The sequence below is a fragment of the Thunnus thynnus genome, chromosome 5, assembly GCF_963924715.1.
Source record: "Thunnus thynnus chromosome 5, fThuThy2.1, whole genome shotgun sequence".
In the NCBI taxonomy this organism is placed as follows: domain Eukaryota; kingdom Metazoa; phylum Chordata; class Actinopteri; order Scombriformes; family Scombridae; genus Thunnus; species Thunnus thynnus.
The window spans coordinates 14,717,901-14,739,978 of record NC_089521.1 but is presented as its reverse complement, the minus strand read 5'-3'; the positions used below and the strand labels follow the sequence as shown (position 1 = coordinate 14,739,978).

General features: G+C 39.7%; 1 protein-coding gene across 1 annotated transcript; it reads left to right on the top strand.

The window, feature by feature from the left end:
* Positions 1 to 7,039: 7,039 nt before the first annotated feature.
* Positions 7,040 to 20,441, top strand: slc17a8 (solute carrier family 17 member 8). Its single transcript, XM_067589408.1, has 12 exons — positions 7,040 to 8,590; positions 10,675 to 10,930; positions 11,124 to 11,242; positions 13,181 to 13,295; positions 13,421 to 13,508; positions 14,210 to 14,296; positions 15,570 to 15,712; positions 15,846 to 15,995; positions 16,114 to 16,246; positions 17,637 to 17,747; positions 18,180 to 18,307; positions 18,788 to 20,441. The coding sequence occupies exons 1-12, from the start codon at positions 8,490 to 8,492 to the stop codon at positions 19,115 to 19,117; spliced, it is 1,761 nt and encodes a 586-aa protein (XP_067445509.1). The 5' UTR covers positions 7,040 to 8,489; the 3' UTR covers positions 19,118 to 20,441.
* The last annotated feature ends 1,637 nt before the right edge of the window (positions 20,442 to 22,078 follow it).

Genomic DNA, 22,078 nt, shown 5'->3' with positions numbered 1-22,078 from the left:
TTTGGAAGTGCTACTCAGGACACACTACAGCTTAACACCTTTCCCACTCATGGACTTTTGTGGAAAACCATCTCTGTTTTAGTTCGGTGATCCACCAACAACTGAATTGAAAGGCCCAGACGGAGTTCGCTGCTCACAAGAGCAAAGACCAGTGTTTGCACAGCCTAGTCTGAAGGACCTATTAACTGCTACTGGGCCTGTGAACTCAGTAAGCTAACCCACCTCCCAGCTATTTCTCTAGTCTTGGAAATCAATCCAACTGCTTCTTTGTCCTCCCTCGTTTCCCCCTTTTCTACACACTCCAGGTTAGGACTAGTGTTGATACTTAGCCCTTAACCCCCAGACCTGACTAGTCCGTAACATAATTTGGAGGCTCATCCGGGATATATTCAAAGATTAATATCTATTAATGTTCGATAAAACTGGTTTAGCGATTAGACTTCAGTTGGTGAGTTACATCCAAGCATTCTGTTTTTGAGAGGAGACACAATTTAGTTGGATTCAGCTTGGGAAAAGCTGTATGTTGCTAAATTTAGAAGTAGACCATGGACATACAGCTATGGGTAGAATAGCTGCACGGTGCTAACTTCTCACTTAAAACAGATGGTTATGTATATATGTAAAATGTAGCTAGCTAGAAGGGAAGTTAGGGAATACATTAACCTGTGTGTTGAGGTTAAAAACGGGGATATAAGTCTATAGGTTGGCGATAACAGGTTGGTTTAGTTGGTTAGGTGATAGCTACTTAGCTAGTTATGGCTGGTGATTTTCTGGTGTTTGCTGCAAACAGTTCGGTTTGTGGTCTATCTGTGAGTAGCATTGTCATGAGCGCTGTGTGCAGGTTATGAGTATATCGATTTGTGGGAATATAAAAACCAATGTGCTGCCTTTTCTTAGTGGGTTATATGTTCTGTTGCTAAGGCTATTTGGTAATAGTTACCTTAGAGGTAATTTTGTGAGGGTCTTGTCTCTCTTGGTTAGCCTACTTTGGTGAGCAGTTATTAATGGTAACAATGGCAATTTTCAAGGTAGAGGAGTTTTGTGGAAGCAATTTTGGGCGCAATGAGTTGCTTAAGCTTAGAAAGGAAGATTTGCTTGCAGTAGTTCGATATTGTGAGGTAGGTATAAATCAAGAGACTAGAAAGCCAGAGATTGTGGAGACTTTCATTTCAGTGTTATGCCTGCATGATCCTGTACAGGAGAGAGAAACAGAGGAGGAGAGAGAAAGCAGAGAGAGAGAGGGAAAGAGCGGAGAGAGAGAGGAGGAGTGGATGTTTCAGCTTGAGTTAACATAGATGGCAGCAAGAGAACAAGAGCAGAGGCTTGATTTAGCAAAGTTGGCATTAGAGCAAGAGAAGCCTAAAGTGAGCGATAGTGCCTTACAATATAAGCAAAAAGCTTGTTTTGATGTTTACATCTGTTTAAAACTCATGCCAAAGTTTAATTTTGATAATGTAGTTTCTTTTTCTTTGAAGCTTTACAGAAAATTTCCAAAGAGCTAGAGTAGCCTGAGAATAGGTGAATGTGGCTAATCCAGAGTGCGCTTGAGGGTAAAGCCAAGAAAGCTTATGCAGCACTAGATGCTTCCGACAGCAGAGACTATGATGCTGTGAGGAAGGTGGATTTTGCAGCCAATTAGGTGGTGCCAGAAGCCTACCAACAGAGGTTCAGGTCTCTGCAGTGAAAATCAAGTGAGACTTTCCTTGATTTGGTTTAGCAACAGGAGGTTGTGTTTGACAGGTGGTTAGCAAGCACTAACATGCATACCTTTCAAGAGTTGTGGTAACTTATGCTGGTGGAGCAGTGTAAAACCAGTTTACCCCGGCATATGGAAATACAACTAAATGAGAAGCGTGTCACTGAGTTGAGAAAAGCTGCTATGGCAGAAGATTCTTACGAGTAAACTCACAGAGAAGTGTCTTGGAAAGGAAAGTTTGGCAGACAGGATAGGAGGCAGGCTGCCACTGACAGGCTTGCAGAGGCTGCCCACATCTGTTCAGTCTCAAGGGTCAGGGAAAAGGTATGAGAAGCCATATTTTCTTAGAAATGACGTCATCTGCCATTACTGCAAAAAGCCAAGTAATATAAAGTCCAGTTGTCCCAGTCTCAAGAAAAGAAATTGTTGATTCGTGCCCAGACACAGACTGGTCCCTGTAAAGTAGACAATTTGAACCCACCATCCTGCCCAATAGTGAAGGGGTTTGAAGGTTTTGTGTCAAAATGAGTGGTTTCTGGTGCACCCAATAGGGAAATGATGCCTATATCCATCTTGTGGGAGACAGGTTCCATGCAGTCCTTAATGGTTCAGGGTGTCATAGACCTACCGCGCCCCACCTATTTAAAATCTTCTACCCTAGTGAAGGGTGTGGTAGGTGGTTTTATTAGTGCTCCTTTGCAGAAGGTGTTCTGGAGTCAACCTTGCTGGTTGAATGAATTGCCTTTGTTTGGGACAATGACTTGGCTGGTACTCAGGTTTGTGTGACTCCTGTTGTGAGTGAGAAACCTTGTGAGGTCCCTGAGACCATGGCTTTGGAGAGAGAACACCCTGAGGTGTTTATGGGATGTGTGGTATCACATGCTCAGGCTCTTGCTGCTGAAAAGGGAAATTCAGTCGAGCAGGATGAACTGTCTGGTGCCATGGCTGATACCTTTTTAGCTAGGCAAGCTGAGGCATCCTCCTGCTCCCAGTTTTCTCAGGAAGCCCTTATATCAGAGCAAGAAAACAATCCTTCTGTAGCTCCATTAAGACAGACAGCTAAAAGATGTAGCTGAATGTTTCTTTATCAAACATGGAGTCTTGTTGAGGAAATGGCAGCCTTGTGATTGTCCTGCAGAGGAGAGGTGGACCGTTATTACTCACATTGTGTTGCCTGAGAATTTCAGGAAGGAAGTCTTGCATTTAGCCCATGAAGTATCCATGGCTGGTCATTTAAGCATCCGGAAAACTCAAGCGAAAATCAGCAGACATTTCTACTGGCCCAAGATGCATTAAGATGTAGTTTTGTACTGTCTCAGTTGTCATGCTTGTCAGGTTGTGGACAAGCCTAACCAGACAATTCCAGCTGCTCCTCTCTGCCCTCTACCTGTCATGGAGGAACCTTTCTAAAGAGTACTGATTGATTGTGTTGGCCCTTTGCCAAAATGGGAGTGAAATTCTATGGTACATTAAGGTTATTAAGAAAGTGGTTGATTACAGTTATGTTGTTGAGACACCCGAACGGAGACAGAAATCACGATTATGTCACATCAGTCTCTTGAAACCTTATTATACTTGTGACACTCTCAGCTGTGTGTATAAAGTCTCAGGTTGCTGTGGATAGTTACGGCTAGGCTTAAGAATTCCAGCACCCTGGCCAATCTTAGAGAGTCACTGAGTTATCTCACCACAGAGCAGAGAGAGGATATATTACTATCTAGTAGACTAGTATAGTCCTCTGTTTAGAGATACCCCTTGCTTAACAAATTTAATAACCCATGAATAGACAATGGTGAGGCAACCCCCATTAAGCAACACCTGTACCGATTAACCCACAAAAATGGGCCCAGGTGAAACCAGAATTACATGGAAGAAATTGGTGTCATTAAACAAGGCTCAAGTCAATGGAGTTCTTCCTTAGTCCTGGTTCCCAAGCCCGATTTTACTGTGCATCCTTGCATTGATTACCAAAAGGTAAATAATGTGACTAAAACCGATGTATATCCTGTACCTAGGCTGGAGGACTGAATTGATAAGATTGGAAATTCACAGTATGTGTCAAAATGTGACTTGTTAAAGGGCATGTGCCATTGACAGAAAGAGCCAAAGATGTGTCTGCAATTATGATGCCAGAATGTTTGTATCGCTGTCAGGTTCTCCCATTTGGCATGAAGAATGTGCCAGCAACCTTTCAGAGGTTAATGAATTTGGTAACCTCTGGATTGCAGAACACTAACATATCTAGATGATGTGGTCTTTGTTGCAACACCACTCACAAACTTGTTGAAAAAGGGAGTTAGATTAAGCTGGCCAGTCTATTGTCAGAAAGCTCTGGAAATGGTTAAAGCTATTCTAGCTGGTGAACCAATGCTAGTGGCTCCAAACTTCTCTGTCCCATTCAAGCTTGAAGTGGATGCATGTGATGTTGGAGTGGGGCGATGCTACTACAGACTGATGCATCAGGAATAGACAGGCCTGTTGCATACTTCTCTAAGAAACACCAGATTCCTGGGGATCCAAGCGTCAGAGAATGACAGCGTGGCACTCGAAAGCAACAAAGTGCCTCACACCAAGGCAAACATCAGCACAGGCCCCAGGGGTGCCGACCGCAAACTTTTGCGGAGCACAAAAGTTTAGATGGCGGACGTGAGTATGGGACAAAGTTGCGTCACGCGAGGATCAAATGGCAGATGTGACTGCAGTGTTTTGATCAGAGATAATAGTAAGATAGCATCTGCCGGCTTAACATGTGTCTGTAACAATAGGATAAGTTAAATGTGTGCATGGGTGTGAGTGTCTATGTGTGTGCGTAAACAGGGTTAGTAGCAAGAGAGAGGAAAAGAAAGAAACGCTGGCTCATGGTGGGTTAGCGACTGCAGGTTTCTCGATGCGTAGCAGCGAAACATGGGAGAGTCGACTCAGTTGGAGGGCAGTGGGGCATAGAAGTTATCCATGTCTTCATGAAGAAATCCTTTTCTTCCTTCTGCAGGCAAACAGGAGAGCTCTGGGTTGCAACACTTGCCTCTTTTCGGATCTGGCAGTTGTGCTCGGTTGATCACAGGGAGAAGTCTCAGCTCATCCAGTGAGGGGAGGATCTTCAAACTCGGTGAGGGGAAATACACGTGCATGGTAGTTTCCTCCTTTAGTAAAGTGGCTCATAGAGAAAGTAAAGCTTCCTCCAGCATGGCTACAATGGAAAGGCAATGGGTTTTTCTGTGCACCTGGTACTTAAAGCTGCTGTGACGTCACGGCTGTGTTGCTGTGACTCCCTCTGGTGTTGGAGCATCTCTGCTAATGAGAGACAAGAATTTGGGGCTCTCTGAGATTCACACCAATGTGCGATCTGCAGGGCAGGCTGGGAGATGTAGACTGTGTGAGCAGCCTTTTGGTGCTATTCCTTTGTTTCAGGGATTAAAGGACAAAGGCGGCCTTGTTGTCAGGCTTCAGAGTTTACAAGTAGGCCTGCCTTTGTCTGACCATATGGTTGAGGCCCAGTTGTGCCACCTGCTCCCAGGTTTTGGGGCCATGTGGAGAGGTGAAGCCCATGAGCTGTTGGAGTGGCAAAAGATGCAAACTTTACCTTGGCAATGGTGAGCTTGGCTGGGTCGAGGTGTCGAGCCTGGGCATATACTGGTGGGCTGGTGGTGGTGATGTAGTGTTCCACCCCATGCTTGGCGGCAGACAATGAGAAGACGGGCTGCTTGAGGTCTGGAAACTCGGTGTGGAGGCAGAGAAACAGAGAAACGTCCTGGCGTTTCCCGTTGTGACTAAACTGCAAGGAGATTAGCACTACTTGCTTTAGGGCCAAACTTTGCAAGGTAAAAACACAGGCCGGTGGTTCGCTGGCATGGGGGAGCTGCTGCTACAGCAGCAACTGTAACATCTCCAGTCAGTGACGAAAAAGCTTGGGCTGGAATAAGCGCAGTCACGCTGTGTTTTTGTCCTGCTAGGAAGAATGTCACTGCGTTACCATAGTTTAAAGGACCGTGTCCAACTGTCACTGTGCCAGTGTGAAGGGAACACAGAAAAGGCACATAACTGATTGTGTTGCACCACAAATTATAGTACATATATATACACATACATACATACATACATACATACATACATACATATATATATATACACACACACACACACACACACACACACATACATACATAAATTTTTTACTGAAACACATACACATACATACGAACAAACTTTCTCTATTGTTGATATATTTACACTCATATACACACACATACATATACACACACACACACACAAACTGGTTTTTCTATGTGGCAATTTGTACTGACACACACACACACACACACACAAACTTTGTGGGGTTAGGGTGATACACTTTCTTCTATTGTAATATAAATCTACTCAAATTAAAGCTGAGACTTGGTACTTTAATGTAGTTATTATTATATTTCAATTGAATGTGCTGAAGTCTTAAGAGCAAAAAATGTGGAGAGAATACCAATTCAACTGATGTATAATATCTACAACAGCAACATGTTAAGCAAACAGAGAGCTTACTCAATTATGAAAGCAAAGTTACTGCACTAAGGCCCCTTAACTGTAGCTGAGTTGATCCACACATACATCAAATGAAATAAATGAGCATTATACACAGAAAGTGCATTTACTTAACCAAAGTCATGGATTTTAACAGGCAACAAAAATAACAATAATATTTCTTAAACTTCTCAACAGAATTATTTGTCTTACAGTCTCATGGACACACATGATCTCTCAGTTCACAAAAGTCTTTAAATGAAAGAAATCCAGTATGAAATTATTGGAGAAGAGATGAAAATGTCATCGTGGCAACTTACTTTGATGTGGTGAACTATCAGTAACACACCAACCGCTACAGAGTATGAAGCTGGAAACAGGATACAGCAGTTATCGGTGTCCTTCCCTGACTGGCCAAGACGCTACATGATCCAGAGCTGAACAGATGGTGGCACAGAAATTAACCTAATAAAACAGGCTATTTTATTCATCCACAAGGGGGCTCTCAATGATTATTTAATAATGCTGACCTTTTGAAAAGTATTGATTGCATGTGTCTCTCCAGTAACACTTGATGAACACTTGTGTCACTTCCTCATCCCAACCACTAGATGGTAGGCATGACTTATTTAGCAATGGAAGGACTTCCTGCAGGGACCATTTTTATTTAAAATGCCCTTGGCAGGTATAACATTTAGAAATGATTTTGCATCACAAGTCACATCACATAATTAAAACAACTGTTTGCTAAATTTAATATTTGCATTGCTGTATTTAAGGCCAATACTACTGTTCCTGGGAAGCAGAGAAGAACAGTGATATAGACCTTCTCTTGCTTCTGTTTGAGATGTGTCCTTTTTACTTCACTGCCATGTTATTATATCTACTCAATTCTTAGACATATGCTTTAGTCATGCTGGTTGAATTTGATATTTGTGTTAATCTGATAACTATAGCATACTATACTATACTATAGCAACCAAAGAAAATCAAAATCCATCTAATCCAATCTGATCTTACAATTTTACTTCACTGATTAATCTAATTTCTGAGGAAGAATCTCATTTTCATGCCATACAGTACTTACAAAAACAAAAAGGCGATTTCCTTTGGATGTTACTGTAATGGAGCTGTGATATTTCTGGTCTGAAGAACCTTAGTTATTGAAAGAGTGTCCATTGGGAACGGAGCGCTCAGAGTGCATAAACAGCTGGCGTACGAACACCACCCTGTCGCTCTACAACAGCCATTGGTAAAACAGACTCTCTGAGCTCAGGCCCACACCATCCAGTATACTGCTTAAATTTTAAAATCTCAATTTCTACATTTTTAAAATGCTGCATATTTGATGATCTGAGAGGAAGGAAACTCACTCTGGAAAATCATGAGCTGCCCCTGCTTGCAACATAAGCATTTCAGAGAGAATGCCCATCAGTGTCAAATAGTTAGAGAGAAACAGCGTTATTGCAGCAGTTATGGTTTCTGTTGTTCCCTCATAACTGTAACAACTGTAAATAGCGGACATGGAAAAGCTGGGAGTGTAAACCTGGAACTTGATGGTTGTGTCTTAGATTTCACCCGCTCCCATTTTACACCACAGCAGTCCAGTCTAGCTACTCTCGTCTCTTCTCAATGCAACTAGTCAAGCTCATGCATATTTAATTGTTCATCCACTGGGCTGAGATCAGATGAACCTAACTAGCTAAAGGGGTGGTGCTGGGGAAGATATTGATGACGATGAGGATAATGGTAATGTGTAAAGCAAGGGGCTGGGTTTTGGAAAACCAGCTACACCTGCCCCTCCTCATCCTGACTGGTTGAGTTATGAGATGGAGAGGAGATCTGAGCGACTCGTTCAGTTCAGCTGCAGACAAAAGGGGCTCACAATGCCTAGAGACTAAAAACTGGATTCTACACTTCAATTTGCTCCCTTCCTTATATTTATAAATCTTTCTCTAAACTGGATCTTTTGGAGATGAAACACGTTCCAGAGGCTGAATGGTGCCTTGTACATTGAGGAATACAACATCATCCCTCCCTCCACCTCTGCACTAATTCCTCTCTTCACATCGGAGAAGGGTGGAAGGGTAAAGTCTGTGTTACCTCTGAGGGAGCCTTGGCACCACTGAAAGGTGGAGCCAATCCCCAGTGCCACAAACTCAAGAAGGATGAAGAAGAACATCTAGTGGATTTTTTTTCTCCTTTCTCAGAACAAAGTGTGTTAGTGACGTATCAAGACACTGTTTTGAGATAAAGGAGGCGAGAAAGCAAAGACACAGAGAAAATGCCTTTTGGTGGGTTAGCAGGTTTGAAGGAACAGGTGCTTAAGCCAGGGAAGGAGGAAGTGAAGAACACAGTGGGGGACTCTCTGGGAAAACTGCAAAGGTGAGAGAGTTTGTATGGAGAATGGTGAGAATGAGGCATGAAGGCTTTGTGTGTTTGATCCACACACTCAAAAGTTTTTTAGAAGTCGTTCAACTGCAAATAGCAGTCGAATGACATATAAGCAAAGCAGTCTTTTCAGTCATTATCCATATATTCACGGTAGAGATGTAATTTTTAAAACAACTGAACAGCAGTGTCAGAGGGATATGCAGAGCCTGGAAGCAACCACATTAAGCCCAACGTGTTCTCAGAGATCCTGACGATAAATAAATATTTGATTCTTGTGCTTTCCCTGCAATTCCAGTGATGTAATCACAGATCTTATTTTAAGACATGAATACATATTTCATATCTGATACATATTTCACAGAGGGATCTGTGTGTGTGTGAGTGTGAGTGTGGCAGGGGTAATAGGGAACCTCCATATATAAGGAAGATTGTTGTCATTTTCAGTGATAAAGTACTAAGTATGCAATTTCCTGGAAAATGAATAGTGTGTGTGTATCATTAATATATATGTAGCCTACTTTTGTCATGTATAAAGGGAATGTATTGACTTCAAAATTACAAAAAAGTGGAAATGGGAATATCTTTAGTTTTTGCTGTTGATCAATGAATGTAGATCTAATAATAAAAATAAACCCATCTTTGTAGATTTTTGAAATAATGAACTTTTTTCATCTCAATGAATTCTTATTATTGAGCACACAAGATTGTAAAAATTATTTTTATTGGATGGCAACATGGGACAAAATGAAGTAATGAAATTTATCCAAGTAGATAATTTGATGTTGTCTGATCAAAAGTAAAAATAGTCAAATTAGTCAATATGTTCTGTTGTTTCTTTGCAAATGTATGTTAAGCTTGAATCAAACAGTTCATGTATGATGTGAATAGCCTGGCATTGATCTGGACCTTGTGTTACCTCAAACACATTTGTCATTTCTTTTTAAAATATGGCCAGTTAACAACATTTTTTTGCAATGAACAAACAAGCCATTTTGGTGAATGCAACAGTGGTCAAGTTCCACCACATTTTAAAAACTGAGCACATGAAGTCGGTGATCAGGTAAGGAACCTTTAACCCTGTTTTTGAACATATCATCTTGTAACAGATTTTAGGAAAATATATGAAAGGATACTGAAAGGATGTGTTTTTTTTACATTAATGCAGCTTGTACACAATGTTTGATGTAGTTGTTTATGGGCTGCACTGTTCTTTCAAATTCAAAATCATGGGAATTTCAAACAGATTAAGGCTGACAAGGGTCTTATCAGGTCTTTGATATTGGTATCCAGGATGGTTTTCTGTATCTGTTACTCTGCGCTGTCACCTAATTGATGTCACTGAAGGCTGTGAGGAGATGTAAACTTATTCCTAAGTCTACGATTAGATTGACTATATTTATAGCAGTATTATTTAATGAAATTGGTGACAGGACAAATAAGCCAGTTGTTACCATTTAAAAGACACTAGTTGTTCTTAAAACCCTGAAATAAAAGTGTGAATTAGATTTGTTTTTTAAATTTTTGATGTCAAAAACTAATCCCAGTTTCCTGTAAATGTCTTAAGAACTGCAGCGTAGATCTTCTGCAGGAGATGAAAGCAGTTTATGGGTGTTGGGGGGGAAAACAGTGAAAGAAATGGACTTTGGGTAGTGGAGCAGGTCTAGAGAGTGATGCACCTTAAAGCAACCTGATGAAAGAAGTACTGTGACCTTTTTAGTCATGTGACTTGGCTTCACATGCTGCCCTCTGCAAGAGAGCAGAAAGATTCATGTTATTGTGCTATTTTTGTTGCCACATTTCCCAGAAGTTATAGACAAAATGACCGGACTGTGACATGACCATCATGCACAAAACTATGTATACTACTGTATGTATACTACTGTATGACTTGCAGCTAAATTCAGCTTTAAAAATATCACAGAGTTTAACACAGGGGGAGTTGAAAGTGCAGGAAGAATATGGATGAAGACAAATGTCTCTACTTCAGGCTGAAGAGATAACAATAGATTGATACCGCTGATTATCACCTACATTTACTGCAAAGTTGAATTTGTTTCCTGCCATTTGCTCCTCAGGAAAATAGATGGTAGTAATGTAGAAGAAGAGGACAACATTGAACTAACAGAGGATGGGCGTCCAGTGGCATCAGCACCGCGTCCTGCCCCACTGCTGGACTGTAACTGTGGTGGTCTGCCCAAGCGCTACATCATCGCCATCCTCAGTGGGTTGGGTTTCTGCATCTCCTTCGGCATCCGCTGCAACCTTGGTGTGGCCATTGTAGAGATGGTGAACAACAACACTGTTTATATCAATGGGACTCCGGTGCTTCAGGTAGCTGGAGGTTAAACCTTTTCAGACCCTTACAAAGCAGACTAAATTATAATTTAACTTAAACTTACTCAACTCTTTTTGTACAAAATGACGTTTGTTGGCAAATTAAAAACTACTTCAATTTTAATCAACTGTATGATTATTACCATATTTTTGTGTGCTCCCCTCAAAGTCTTTTTTTCTTCCTTTCCAGAAAGCTCAGTTTAACTGGGACCCAGAGACAGTGGGGCTGATCCACGGCTCCTTCTTCTGGGGCTACATTGTCACTCAAATCCCTGGCGGTTTTATCTCAAACAAGCTGTCCGCCAACAGGTCACATGCCCTTAATGACTTCATAACTGTTAATAGTTTATCTGTAACACTGTGATCTAAGTTTTATATGACTATTAATTAAATATATTTGGTTTTTAGACTGTTGGTTAGAAAAAATAAGCAATTTGATAATGTTGCTTTGGACTTGGGTAGTTGTGAGGGGCATTTTTCACTTTTGTCTGACGTTTTATTGACTAATCAGTGCTGAAAATAATTGTTGCAACCCTTAACCTAGTGCAAACAGCTGTTGACCATGAGATAGAAACGGTTACATTTGAGGTGAGGTGACAGATGATGGTTTTTCTCTTTTGCTTTTACTTTTTTCCTTGGGTTTAGGATGAAGTCATGATAGCTGCAGCCCTGACCACATATGTTAAGACAGGATCACAAGAAAGACTAAAAAATGATAAAGGTTTGCGGGGAGTGCCTCCTCGGCCCTGTGTGGTTAAAGGGTTAAAGCTGTACGGTGCGGTGAGCGGTACTGATGGAGCAGATAGCAGTCCTGTAATAAAAGCTTCACAGGAAAAGAGGACACGCCACTGACAGAGTTAATAATGAAAGATCCTGCCTCTGATTTCTTTCTGAAACACCAGCCACTGGAATATTACAAGTGTCACTTACACACTGTTTTGGAAAAAGAGAAGGAAGGGGGGGATGAAGTGAAGGAGGAACGAGAAGGGAGCTAAGCCGTGCTGCGGTGATGAAGCAGAAACTTGTGGATTGAATGGGATGTCATTATCTCAGTCCATGAAAGGCAGAGGCGTGAGATCTGTCTCATTATAAGGCTGACTGAGATGCTTTGACCGTGAGATATACTGCCTGCCAATATTAGACATCTACAGTAGCTTCCAGACACTGGGTAGCATGTGTTTGTTGTGTTTTTAGCTGTTACAAAAATATCTGAACAATATCACAACATTCAACAGTCATGGTTGAATGTTGTGTGTAATTTGATACCAATTTTAGGGAAAACAAGAATTTCCTTGAAATAATTGTTCCATTTAAGCCAAAGTAAATATCATTATTGATTTATTATTGGAAATTTTACTCTCCATGTTTATTTGTATGTTTGCCTGTTGATGAATTTCACTGTTTTGCATGTTTAACAGGCCTGCTGTGCACAAACTAAAATACTATGTAGGTCACATTAGCAATTAGTTGGAATTAAGTAATTGGAGGTGCACCAAATAATATCAAATTACACCTTTTTTCCAGGATAAGGCTTTAAAGGAATAGTTGGACATTTTGGAAAGCATGCTTATTTGCCTTCTTGCTGAGAGGTATATGACAAGATACCACTCTCATATCTGTACGAAGCCAGCAGCCAGTTAGCTTAGTTTAGCACAAAGACTTGAAATGGGGAAAAAGCTAGCCTGGTTCTGTCCAAAGGTAAAAAAAAAAATCTGCCTACTAGCACCTCTTAAGCTCATTGTTATGTCCCATTTGTTTAATCCATACAAAAATTATGGGCCAAAACAACAATTCACCATCTTACAGGGGTTTACGTGCTAGATGATTTCTTGCCCGAGAGCAATGTTTCTGGAGTCTTCAATGGTTGTCTGGCAACTGGAGCCAATGAAGAAATAATCCAGCACATCACCCCCTGTAAAATTGTTGTTGTTACATGTTGGTTTTTGTATAAAATAAACAAAACATAATTAATGAACTTCAGTAGTGTTTTTTGGTGGATTTTGTTACCTTTGTTATAGAGCTAGGCTAACTGTTTGTTCCTGTTTCCAGTTTTTGTGTTAAGCGAATTGGCTGCAGCCTCATATGCATCGGACATATGAGAGCAGTATTGATCTTCTCATCCAACTCTCAGCAAGAAAACGAGTAATGTTTCCCAAAACGTGAAATCATTTCATCTTTAATTAAGTGATTCAGGTGGACATTGATGATACCTTTGCACAAAGGGATGACATGCCAGTTTTTCTACAGGGTGTTTGGAGCTGCCATCTTCCTGACGTCAGTGCTGAATATGTTCATCCCATCAGCAGCGAGGGTACACTACGGTTGTGTCATGTTTGTTCGCATCCTGCAGGGCTTAGTGGAGGTAAGAAAAAAGATAGTGATGGTTAAAAAAAGTGCAAACGATGATTCTTCTTAATTAGTGAATCCAAAGTTCCTTTTCAAGTTGATATTTGACCATTAACATCCACTGTCACATGTCCCTGCTAGGGTGTTACCTACCCAGCATGTCATGGGATGTGGTCTAAATGGGCACCACCTCTTGAACGGAGTCGACTGGCCACCACTTCTTTCTGTGGTGAGTGACGCTTCTGTTTTGTCTTGTCAAAACACTCCAAAAATATTCCCAAACTGACCACAACACAAGGCTGTTACAAACCCGTTTGTCCAGTTTACACAGCCTTACAAATCACACTTGTTTTTCAGATGTGGTCCGGTGCTGTCGCTCCAGAAATTAAAATAACTGTGTTACACTTTGAACTGGTACCATGACAACCCATGCATCAAAACCCTCTTGACATTGTCTGTAAATGAACACGGCTCACCTGCGTACTCTGAAGGAGCTTTTCCCTCTATTCACCTAAATGAAGTGTCGCATTGCTCACTATCCAAAAGCACTCTCATGCTCCCTGCTCCATTCAAAACAACTGTGTTCATGAATCTGTCAGATAATAGGAAACACATTAAAACACCCTCTCTGTGGTGGCTGTGCCAATGACTCATTTTGACGATGTTTATTCAATGAAACTAATGTGTTTCTTTGATTTGTTTTTATTAAGATACATTTACACAGTGTGGTTTTATCACATTAGAGTCAGTTTCCTTGTAAGAAAGTTACAGTTTTAAATAGTTTTATTCAAACTTGAGAGAAGGAAAAATAAAGATATTTTTTTAATATTTGAAATATTTTTAGATAATTATCACATATCTGATGTTACTGCCTGGCATAATAATACCTTGGCATTGCTATATGACACCCATTGCTCCCATTGTTCCCAGGATCCTATGCAGGAGCAGTGATCGCCATGCCTTTAGCTGGAGTGCTGGTTCAGTATGTCGGGTGGTCTTCTGTCTTTTATATTTATGGTAAGACTGATGTTTGCACAAACATCACACATGTAAAATAATAGCCCAACAGTTCATTCACACAAATAAAAAGCAATGTAGAATACAAAGAATACAAGATGTTGTATGTTCATGTTAAGATAAAATACAATGAAAGCAAATACAAAAAAAAAGTTTTAGGCAGGGGCCAATCTGTTGCTGACTTTAACTGTGGCTGTTTTATGGCTTTGGAATAAAACCAAACTTCCTTGTACTCGTTTTATATACAGACAATGATAACTGCCTTTTAGAGGACTTGTTTAACATTATGCGGTGCAAGGGATCTCCATGTTTTGTGAGTGTTTTAGAGCTGAGGTTATCAACCACCTTGCATTTTGTTCATGTCATTTTAACTAAGGATATAACTTTCTACTTAGTTACCCTTTACAAATGGTTTTAAGTAATAAATAATTGACTAATGCTTTATAAATCTTGTGTAAGCTATTAGTGAGAACAACCTTTGGGTTGCCAGGTTGTGAAAAAAATCCTCTGGGCTGTGGTCTATCCTCCAGCAGGACGTTTGCCTTTTTAGCTCATTGACTCATCAGAAAGACACTGTAATGGGTCACTTAGAACTGCTGGAGTAAATTGCAGAGACCCAAATCCCTTTTAACCCAAATCCCAATTAACAACTTATCAACATGTATAAATTAATGGATTAATACAAGTATTTATTAACAGATTACCAATATTTAAGTAAACAACTTGTAAAGGATGACTCAGAATACACCAGGTGTCAGCTGGGTGACATGCAGAGTGGTTTTCATAATACGTTTCTCATTAGCAGTTGTACTTTGTATTCTTTGCACAATAAACCTTATCTGAATTGGTTCTGAGTTTGATTAAAACGATTAACACTGACAGAAAATTCATACTTTGCCAAATGTGTTTTAATAAAAATCTACTTTGGTTCTGCTGTGATATGATCTCATGATTTATTGGTGTAAATTAGCATTTTCCTGTCTGGGCTCTGTGGCTCACACCATGTTCATTTCTTTTTAATAATGAAACTAAACTTTGTGTTTCATTATTAAGACCTAGAGTCGGTCTGGGCTTGTTTTAATTAGTCTGTCCTGCCCCTCCTGCTCTGTAACACCTTAAAAGGCCTCCACTACACAGATAAACATCTTTAAGTGTATATGTATAGTACCAGTCAAAAGTTTGGACACACTTTCGTATTCAAGGGAATGGAAAGGTGTCCAAACTTTTGACTGGTACTGTACATTCATTCTCTTTGTTGTTGTTTCATGAAAAGGTGTTTTTGGGATTGTATGGTATGTCCTATGGCTACTGCTGGCATATGGAAGTCCTGCTGACCATCCCACAATCACAGATGAGGAGAGGACATACATCGAAACCACCATCGGTGAAACAATGCGCCAGCTAAGTGTGACTGAGGTGTGTATGTGTGACACTGTATGCTGTAAATTTTAGGGTATCACAGTGCAATTTTTTATCATTTCACTAAAATCCTGGCACACACACAGCACAAACGGCATACTGTACATTGACTTCTGTCTCCCAATCACAGAAATTCAAGACTCCGTGGCGTCGTTTCTTTACCTCCATGCCCGTCTATGCCATCATCGTGGCCAACTTTTGCCGTAGTTGGACATTCTACCTGCTTCTCATCAGCCAGCCGGCGTATTTTGAGGAAGTCTTTGGCTTCCCCATCAGTAAGGTTGGCCTCATAGTTTCAACTCTTCAACTGAAAAATGACAAATATCCATAAAGACAGACTTTTTAAATCATAGGACTGATTTCCATTATGACTTTCTGAATGTATAATCTCCCTGCAGGTGGGGCTCCTGTCTGCTTTCCCCCATATGGTGATGACAATTGTTGTTCCAATTGGAGGACAGCTGGCTGACTTCTTACGCAGTAACAAAATCATGTCCACCACAAATGTGAGGAAACTCATGAACTGTGGAGGTATGTCATTGTTAAACTTTATATTGGAAATTAACACACGCTCCGGTTTTACAGGGCCCCCAAATCATACATTTCCTTTATTGATACTTTATTTCAAAACTGTTTTTTTTTGTTATTGTTATTTCACCTTCCGACGGTATTGTAGATGATTAGCCTATTCATTGTGAATGCAATGCAACATTTGTTTCATACTTGTTAATTGTTATAACTAATACACAAATAATAATCGTTTAGCTGTTGAGAATTTCAACAGCAACATTTATATCAAGATAGCATTTTTATAGGCTCCAGATGTGTTAGCCATTGCCTTTGAGCTAGCTTTGCAGTGAGAGCAGGGATGTTTGGGTAAATTACAGTCAACAGATGAAGGTAGTCTGTGTGAAAGTGGAAGTTATTCAGTCTCTAAACAGTAGTCTGAAATTATTTAGGATGCAGGCTTTGTGAAAAAATAATGTTAATGTAAGGCTTCTGTCCTTCTCTGAACTTGTTAGTTTATGATTTAAATCATCAAATCCCATGATGTCTTTCATTGTAATCAGAATCAGAATAAAAGCATAATTTAAGCTAATAAAAAAGTGGAAACACATGATACTGTAAAAGTGGAATTTCAGCTTGGAAACGCAATAAAGTTACCAAGCTATCAACAGGTCAGTGAATTCAGCCCCGTGTAGGTAGATCACTCCATCTTTAGCGGTACCTGGTGGGTCCAAATATGATTGAAACATGAGGATTTTCCGTTTTTTCCAAGGTGTCAGTTTCTTTTTAGAGCAGCTGATAATAACAGCACAGCTAATAATGGCACAGCACAGTAAATAGCGGCCTGTAAAAACTGCACAAAATTTTGCTGAAACAGTAAGTTTAGTTGATTATAACCTGTATTTTAATGGCATTAGATGACTATATTTTCAACATATAACTGCTTTTATGAGATATCTTGGATTTATTTCTTGGCAAAAGCGTCCAAACAGTGAGATCCTTTTAGATAAATTACAGTGTTATATGCGAGTTTACAAGTGAGATGCAACCACACTAATGGCGACTTGGCTACTTCCGCCTGTAAACCATCTATAAAAAAAGTTGGGTGTATAAAATTAAAAATTAATTAATTAAAATTAATGACCTGTTATTAAAACTGTGATTTAAAAATAGTTATTTTCAATTTATCTATCCTGTAGACCTCCCTTCCCCTCCCCAGAGCATGCTTAATGTAATTTTCAGGAACTTGTGCTTGAACCATAGACTCCCACTCTGGCAGCAGTACCAAGCGTTTCCATTTGGTCTGTATGTTTGGGGTTATTGATACATTTCTTACAGATACATGGGTATTCATTGATGATTTATTATGGTGTTTCTCACATTAAGTAATGATACACATACTTAATCTTTGCAGGATTTGGTATGGAGGCTACTCTACTGCTGGTTGTTGGGTTTTCTCACACTCGTGCGGTGGCCATCTCCTTCCTGGTGCTGGCTGTAGGCTTCAGTGGATTCGCCATCTCAGGTATTTCCACAGCAGCACCAAAGAAATGTTTGTGTTTCACCTTAAATTCAAGAGTCTTAACTAAACCTAAAATGTAAAGGTTTTGTTTAACAGTTGGTTGAAAACATGTAACTGCACAGGATGGATGTTGCAGATCCACTTTTTTTTTCTTTTGTGCCTCTCTCTGTGTTACAGCTCCGTCTTTTGGATTATGAAAGACCTGTCTAGAAAGTGCAATGCTGTTTTCTTTTCCTTTGGGTGTGATGCAGTATACATGCATTAGCCTGCCAAGCCTTCACACAGGCACTGCTCCTGAATATTTCATAAACCGTAGTCAAGGAAACCAAAAACATCAAAATTTGTGTGTGGATCTAAACCACATTCACTTTTGACAAAGAGAATGTATTCAGTTGCTATGATAATCAAACGTTATTGTGTATACTGTGTTGTTAGGTTTTAATGTCAATCATCTGGATATCGCTCCCCGCTATGCCAGCATCCTAATGGGGATTTCTAACGGGGTGGGAACGCTGTCTGGAATGGTGTGTCCTCTTATTGTTGGAGCACTGACAAAACACAAGGTACAACAGGCTAATTTGCAACTCTGACAACTTGTTTCATCATATTTTGCTCTTATCTTGACTGTAACTGAAGATTTCTTATTCGTTCATTTCATATTGAAACTGAACTGATTAAATTATTTCTTTTATTTTTAATTATTGTGTGTAAAGCCACTCCCAGTCCTCTATAAATGTATAAAACATCATCAGTAACTAAGAGACAGTGTCCATCACTGAGGTTTCCCCTCACTGCATGTATAAAATATATCAGGCTTGCTTTTTGGTGAAACACAGAATTTCTGTAATAATCTTGCACCTATCAAAGGCTGTTATTAATAATTTATAGCGCTGTAAAATTTATTATACACTTTGCAGCTGTAGTATTTCCCATACCCTGAGTAAGGCAGTGGATTTACAGCATTACCTCAGAGGTACATCATTGACAGATCAGTTATTCTGCTTCTGACAGGATATTCATTGCCTCTATTCATCTCCCCACAGACTCGTCTGGAGTGGCAGAATGTCTTTGTTATTGCGTCCATGGTGCATTACTCAGGGGTCATCTTCTACGCTATTTTTGCTTCGGGAGAGCAGCAGGACTGGGCCAACCCTGAGGGCACAAGCGAGGATAAATGTGGCATTATTGATGAAGATGAGCTGGCTGAAGAGACAGAGATCAATAGCGAGAACATGACAGCCCCCAAAAAGAGTTATGGAACCACAGACAATTCATCTGGTCGGAAACAGGGTTGGAAAAAGAAGAGAGGGGTGACCATGCAAGAGGAGGAGGAACACTACGGGAATGGGGATTACCAGGACGGGTACCAGTGAGCCCTGTGGGGCCAAGGACTTCCAAAACTCTCAAACTTGATCAAGGCTGAAGCTTCAGTTTCACACCTGTGGAAATGTCAGAAAAATCAGAGAGGTGTCCGGAGCAGCAACATCATATGTACCTCAAACCAGCCTGTCCTCATTTTGGTCAATACACCAGTTTTACTGTGATAACTCATAATTTATAATGAAACACGACATTAAGGAAGTCCAAATTCTAACACATATTTTTATTAGGAATCAAACTTTCAACAAGAATGAAAGAAACATCAGCAAATACATAATAGAAGCAGAAATTATGATGATGGATGAGACACTTGAACAATAAATGTAATCTACACTGACTATAGAGTAGTATGCTTGGTATCATGGCAACTAAACCACAAACAACAACATTCATGAACCGACTAGTGTTAAAAGAACATCAGCAACACACGTCAACTTTCAAACCCGACTTCACTTTTCCTGCAACCTGCGTTGATCGTACTCTGTCTGTGCAAGCAAACGTTGACTGAACTTTATGTAGCTTACTTTTAAACTTGTGGACAGATTTTGAAATGTTTTGTGTCAGCTATGCAACGTGAAAAGAGACGTGCTACTGGAATGTAATAATGGGTTTGACAGCAAACCACAGTGTTAATGTTTGTTTGTTTTTTTTTGTTGTTTTTTTTTTGTTGCTTGTATGTATTTGTTGTTGCTGAATGATTGCACTATATCACCGCTTCGCTCGCTCTTCTTTTCTGGGCAGATCTAGTTCACCCTCCATTTGTAATGCATTTCTTCCAGCATTATATCAGCTTCATTATTTATAGTGCTGTGAGCTCATAATGGGATGAAATGGATGCTGAGTTCAGTACTGATGTTACTCCATGAAGCATTTAGAGTAACACATAACCAGCATAATAATTTATTCTTCTAGTGTCTTTTTTTGCGGTTTCTCAGTGTTTGATACACGGAGACCCAGTCTGTTTCTAAAAATAACGTACTGTAATGTTTCACTTTAATCATAAAAAAAAGTATGGGAAATTTACACCCACTGTTTATCATTACTGTGAAAGAACAGAAAAACAGTTTTGTACAGTAAATTATCTTGTTGTTGGAGAGAGCATTGGTTTGATTTGCACTTTACTTTAACACACAAGAAATGAAATACGCTACCTTTCTATTCTGTATTAAGATTGTTTAGAAACATAAATTCCATAAAGAGCTTCAATATTCTGGATTATTCTGGATTGCATTGGAGGATTATTGAATAATGTGCATGAGTTTTTCACCATTGCATTTTACTTTATGTATTCAAAAAAAAAGAAGAAGAAGAAGAAAAGAAAACAAGCCTAGTTTTCTGGTCTACAGCAATACTAGCATCTCTGTTGAGTGTACTTAGGCACAGAGCTGCTTTGAGCTAAATGCAAAGTTAGCAAGGCAACACGGTAACGTTGACAGTGCTAGGTCGCTAATAGCAAGTATAATGTTTACCATGTTCACCCTCAAAATGCTGTTTTATGTAAGGTCACAGCAGTAGCTCTCTGCAAGAGATGATTTTAATCTTCTCATATCTGATCAATAGGAGATTGGCAACTTAAGATCATGCATGTCTGACTTCATAAAACATGCAGCAGGATTCACTCTTTAATATCCTTAAATGAACAAAAAAAAGTCTCCTTCCTGGCTTTTTAACTAACTTACATTTTCAACTCACTGCTCTTTTTCTCTACTCCCAAATATCACGCAAGTTTTTTTTCGGTAAATGGCATGTCAGATGTGAATGAACAGGTAAGGATGAACATTAAAGGCTAATTCTGGTTTATTTCAACCTGGTGTATTTGCCATAAATGTGGCCGTTGTTTCATTCTAACTTGCGTGAGCTTCCTAAAGTTTTCCAAATAAACAAGATTTTTACATGAATCATTTCAAAACAAACACAAATGAGCCACTATTAGCAGCCATTATGGCTAATGAGTTAGCTATCGAACTGAAAATGGGATCAACATCCAGAGCAACATGCGTGTCAGTTCCTTTACACATGAGCCTGTGACTAGGTTTCCATTCAGCTTCAGTTTTACAGATTAATTCAGTGCACAGATGAATATGCAGGTAGGTTAGCCAGCAAATTGCTCAGGATGTGGATCCGTATGCCGTTAGCTGTAATGGCAGCTATAGTTTGTTTCTGTGTTCTGAGACAAATGTTTAATGATTCATTTTAAAATCATGTTTATTATGGCCACATTTATGGGAAATACATCATGTTGAAGCCATCACTAGCAGCTTGATGAAGTCAGCAGTGCTACATATTTTATGTCTGAAAAGTGGGCTTTAGTTTAGTGTGTTACATGCTAATTTTGCTAGGACTGATGGGACTGTCAGTTTGCAGGTATTTCATCATAAACCAAAGTACTGGACCATGACCTGGTGTTGGCATTAAATGAAAAGTCATGGACATGAATGTGGACACCAAATTTCATAACAATCTATCCAATAATCCATTTCACTCAAAACCACGAACATCAACATTATGGTGGTGCTACAGGAAAAGTAAGTCATTTGGTTTCATCTGGGGAACATGAATGTACTGTATGTACAAACTTTCATGGCAATAAATCCAACAGTTGTTGAGATATTTAAGTCCAGACCGAAGTGGTGAGCCGATTGCCATCCTGAGAGCCATGTTGCTAGCATGGCTAAAAAGACTGTTTTAAAGGCTAAAAAGAAGTACAAGAACACTTGTGCCTTCTCACACTATAGTACAGTATAGTATAGTATAGTATAGTATAGTATAGTATAGTATAGTATAGTATAGAATTTTACACTTAAATTATTCATATAAAGCCTTCATAAAGGCACAATGCACCATTTAGTCAAGTTAAATTCTCATTATCTTCTGCAACTACTTGACAAAATAGACTCTCCCTGACACTGCTTGTTTATGTTAGTGGACTCAAATTAGATGTCTATATTTTTAAA

Excerpts from the sequence above, each read along its gene's own strand:
- slc17a8 (XM_067589408.1), top strand. The coding sequence starts at position 8,490 with ATGCCTTTTGGTGGGTTAGCAGGTTTGAAGGAACAGGTGCTTAAGCCA. Across the intron at positions 13,509-14,209 it reads GGCCACCACTTCTTTCTGTG|GATCCTATGCAGGAGCAGTG; the intron begins GTGAGTGACGCT and ends CATTGTTCCCAG. Across the intron at positions 16,247-17,636 it reads GAAACTCATGAACTGTGGAG|GATTTGGTATGGAGGCTACT; the intron begins GTATGTCATTGT and ends TAATCTTTGCAG.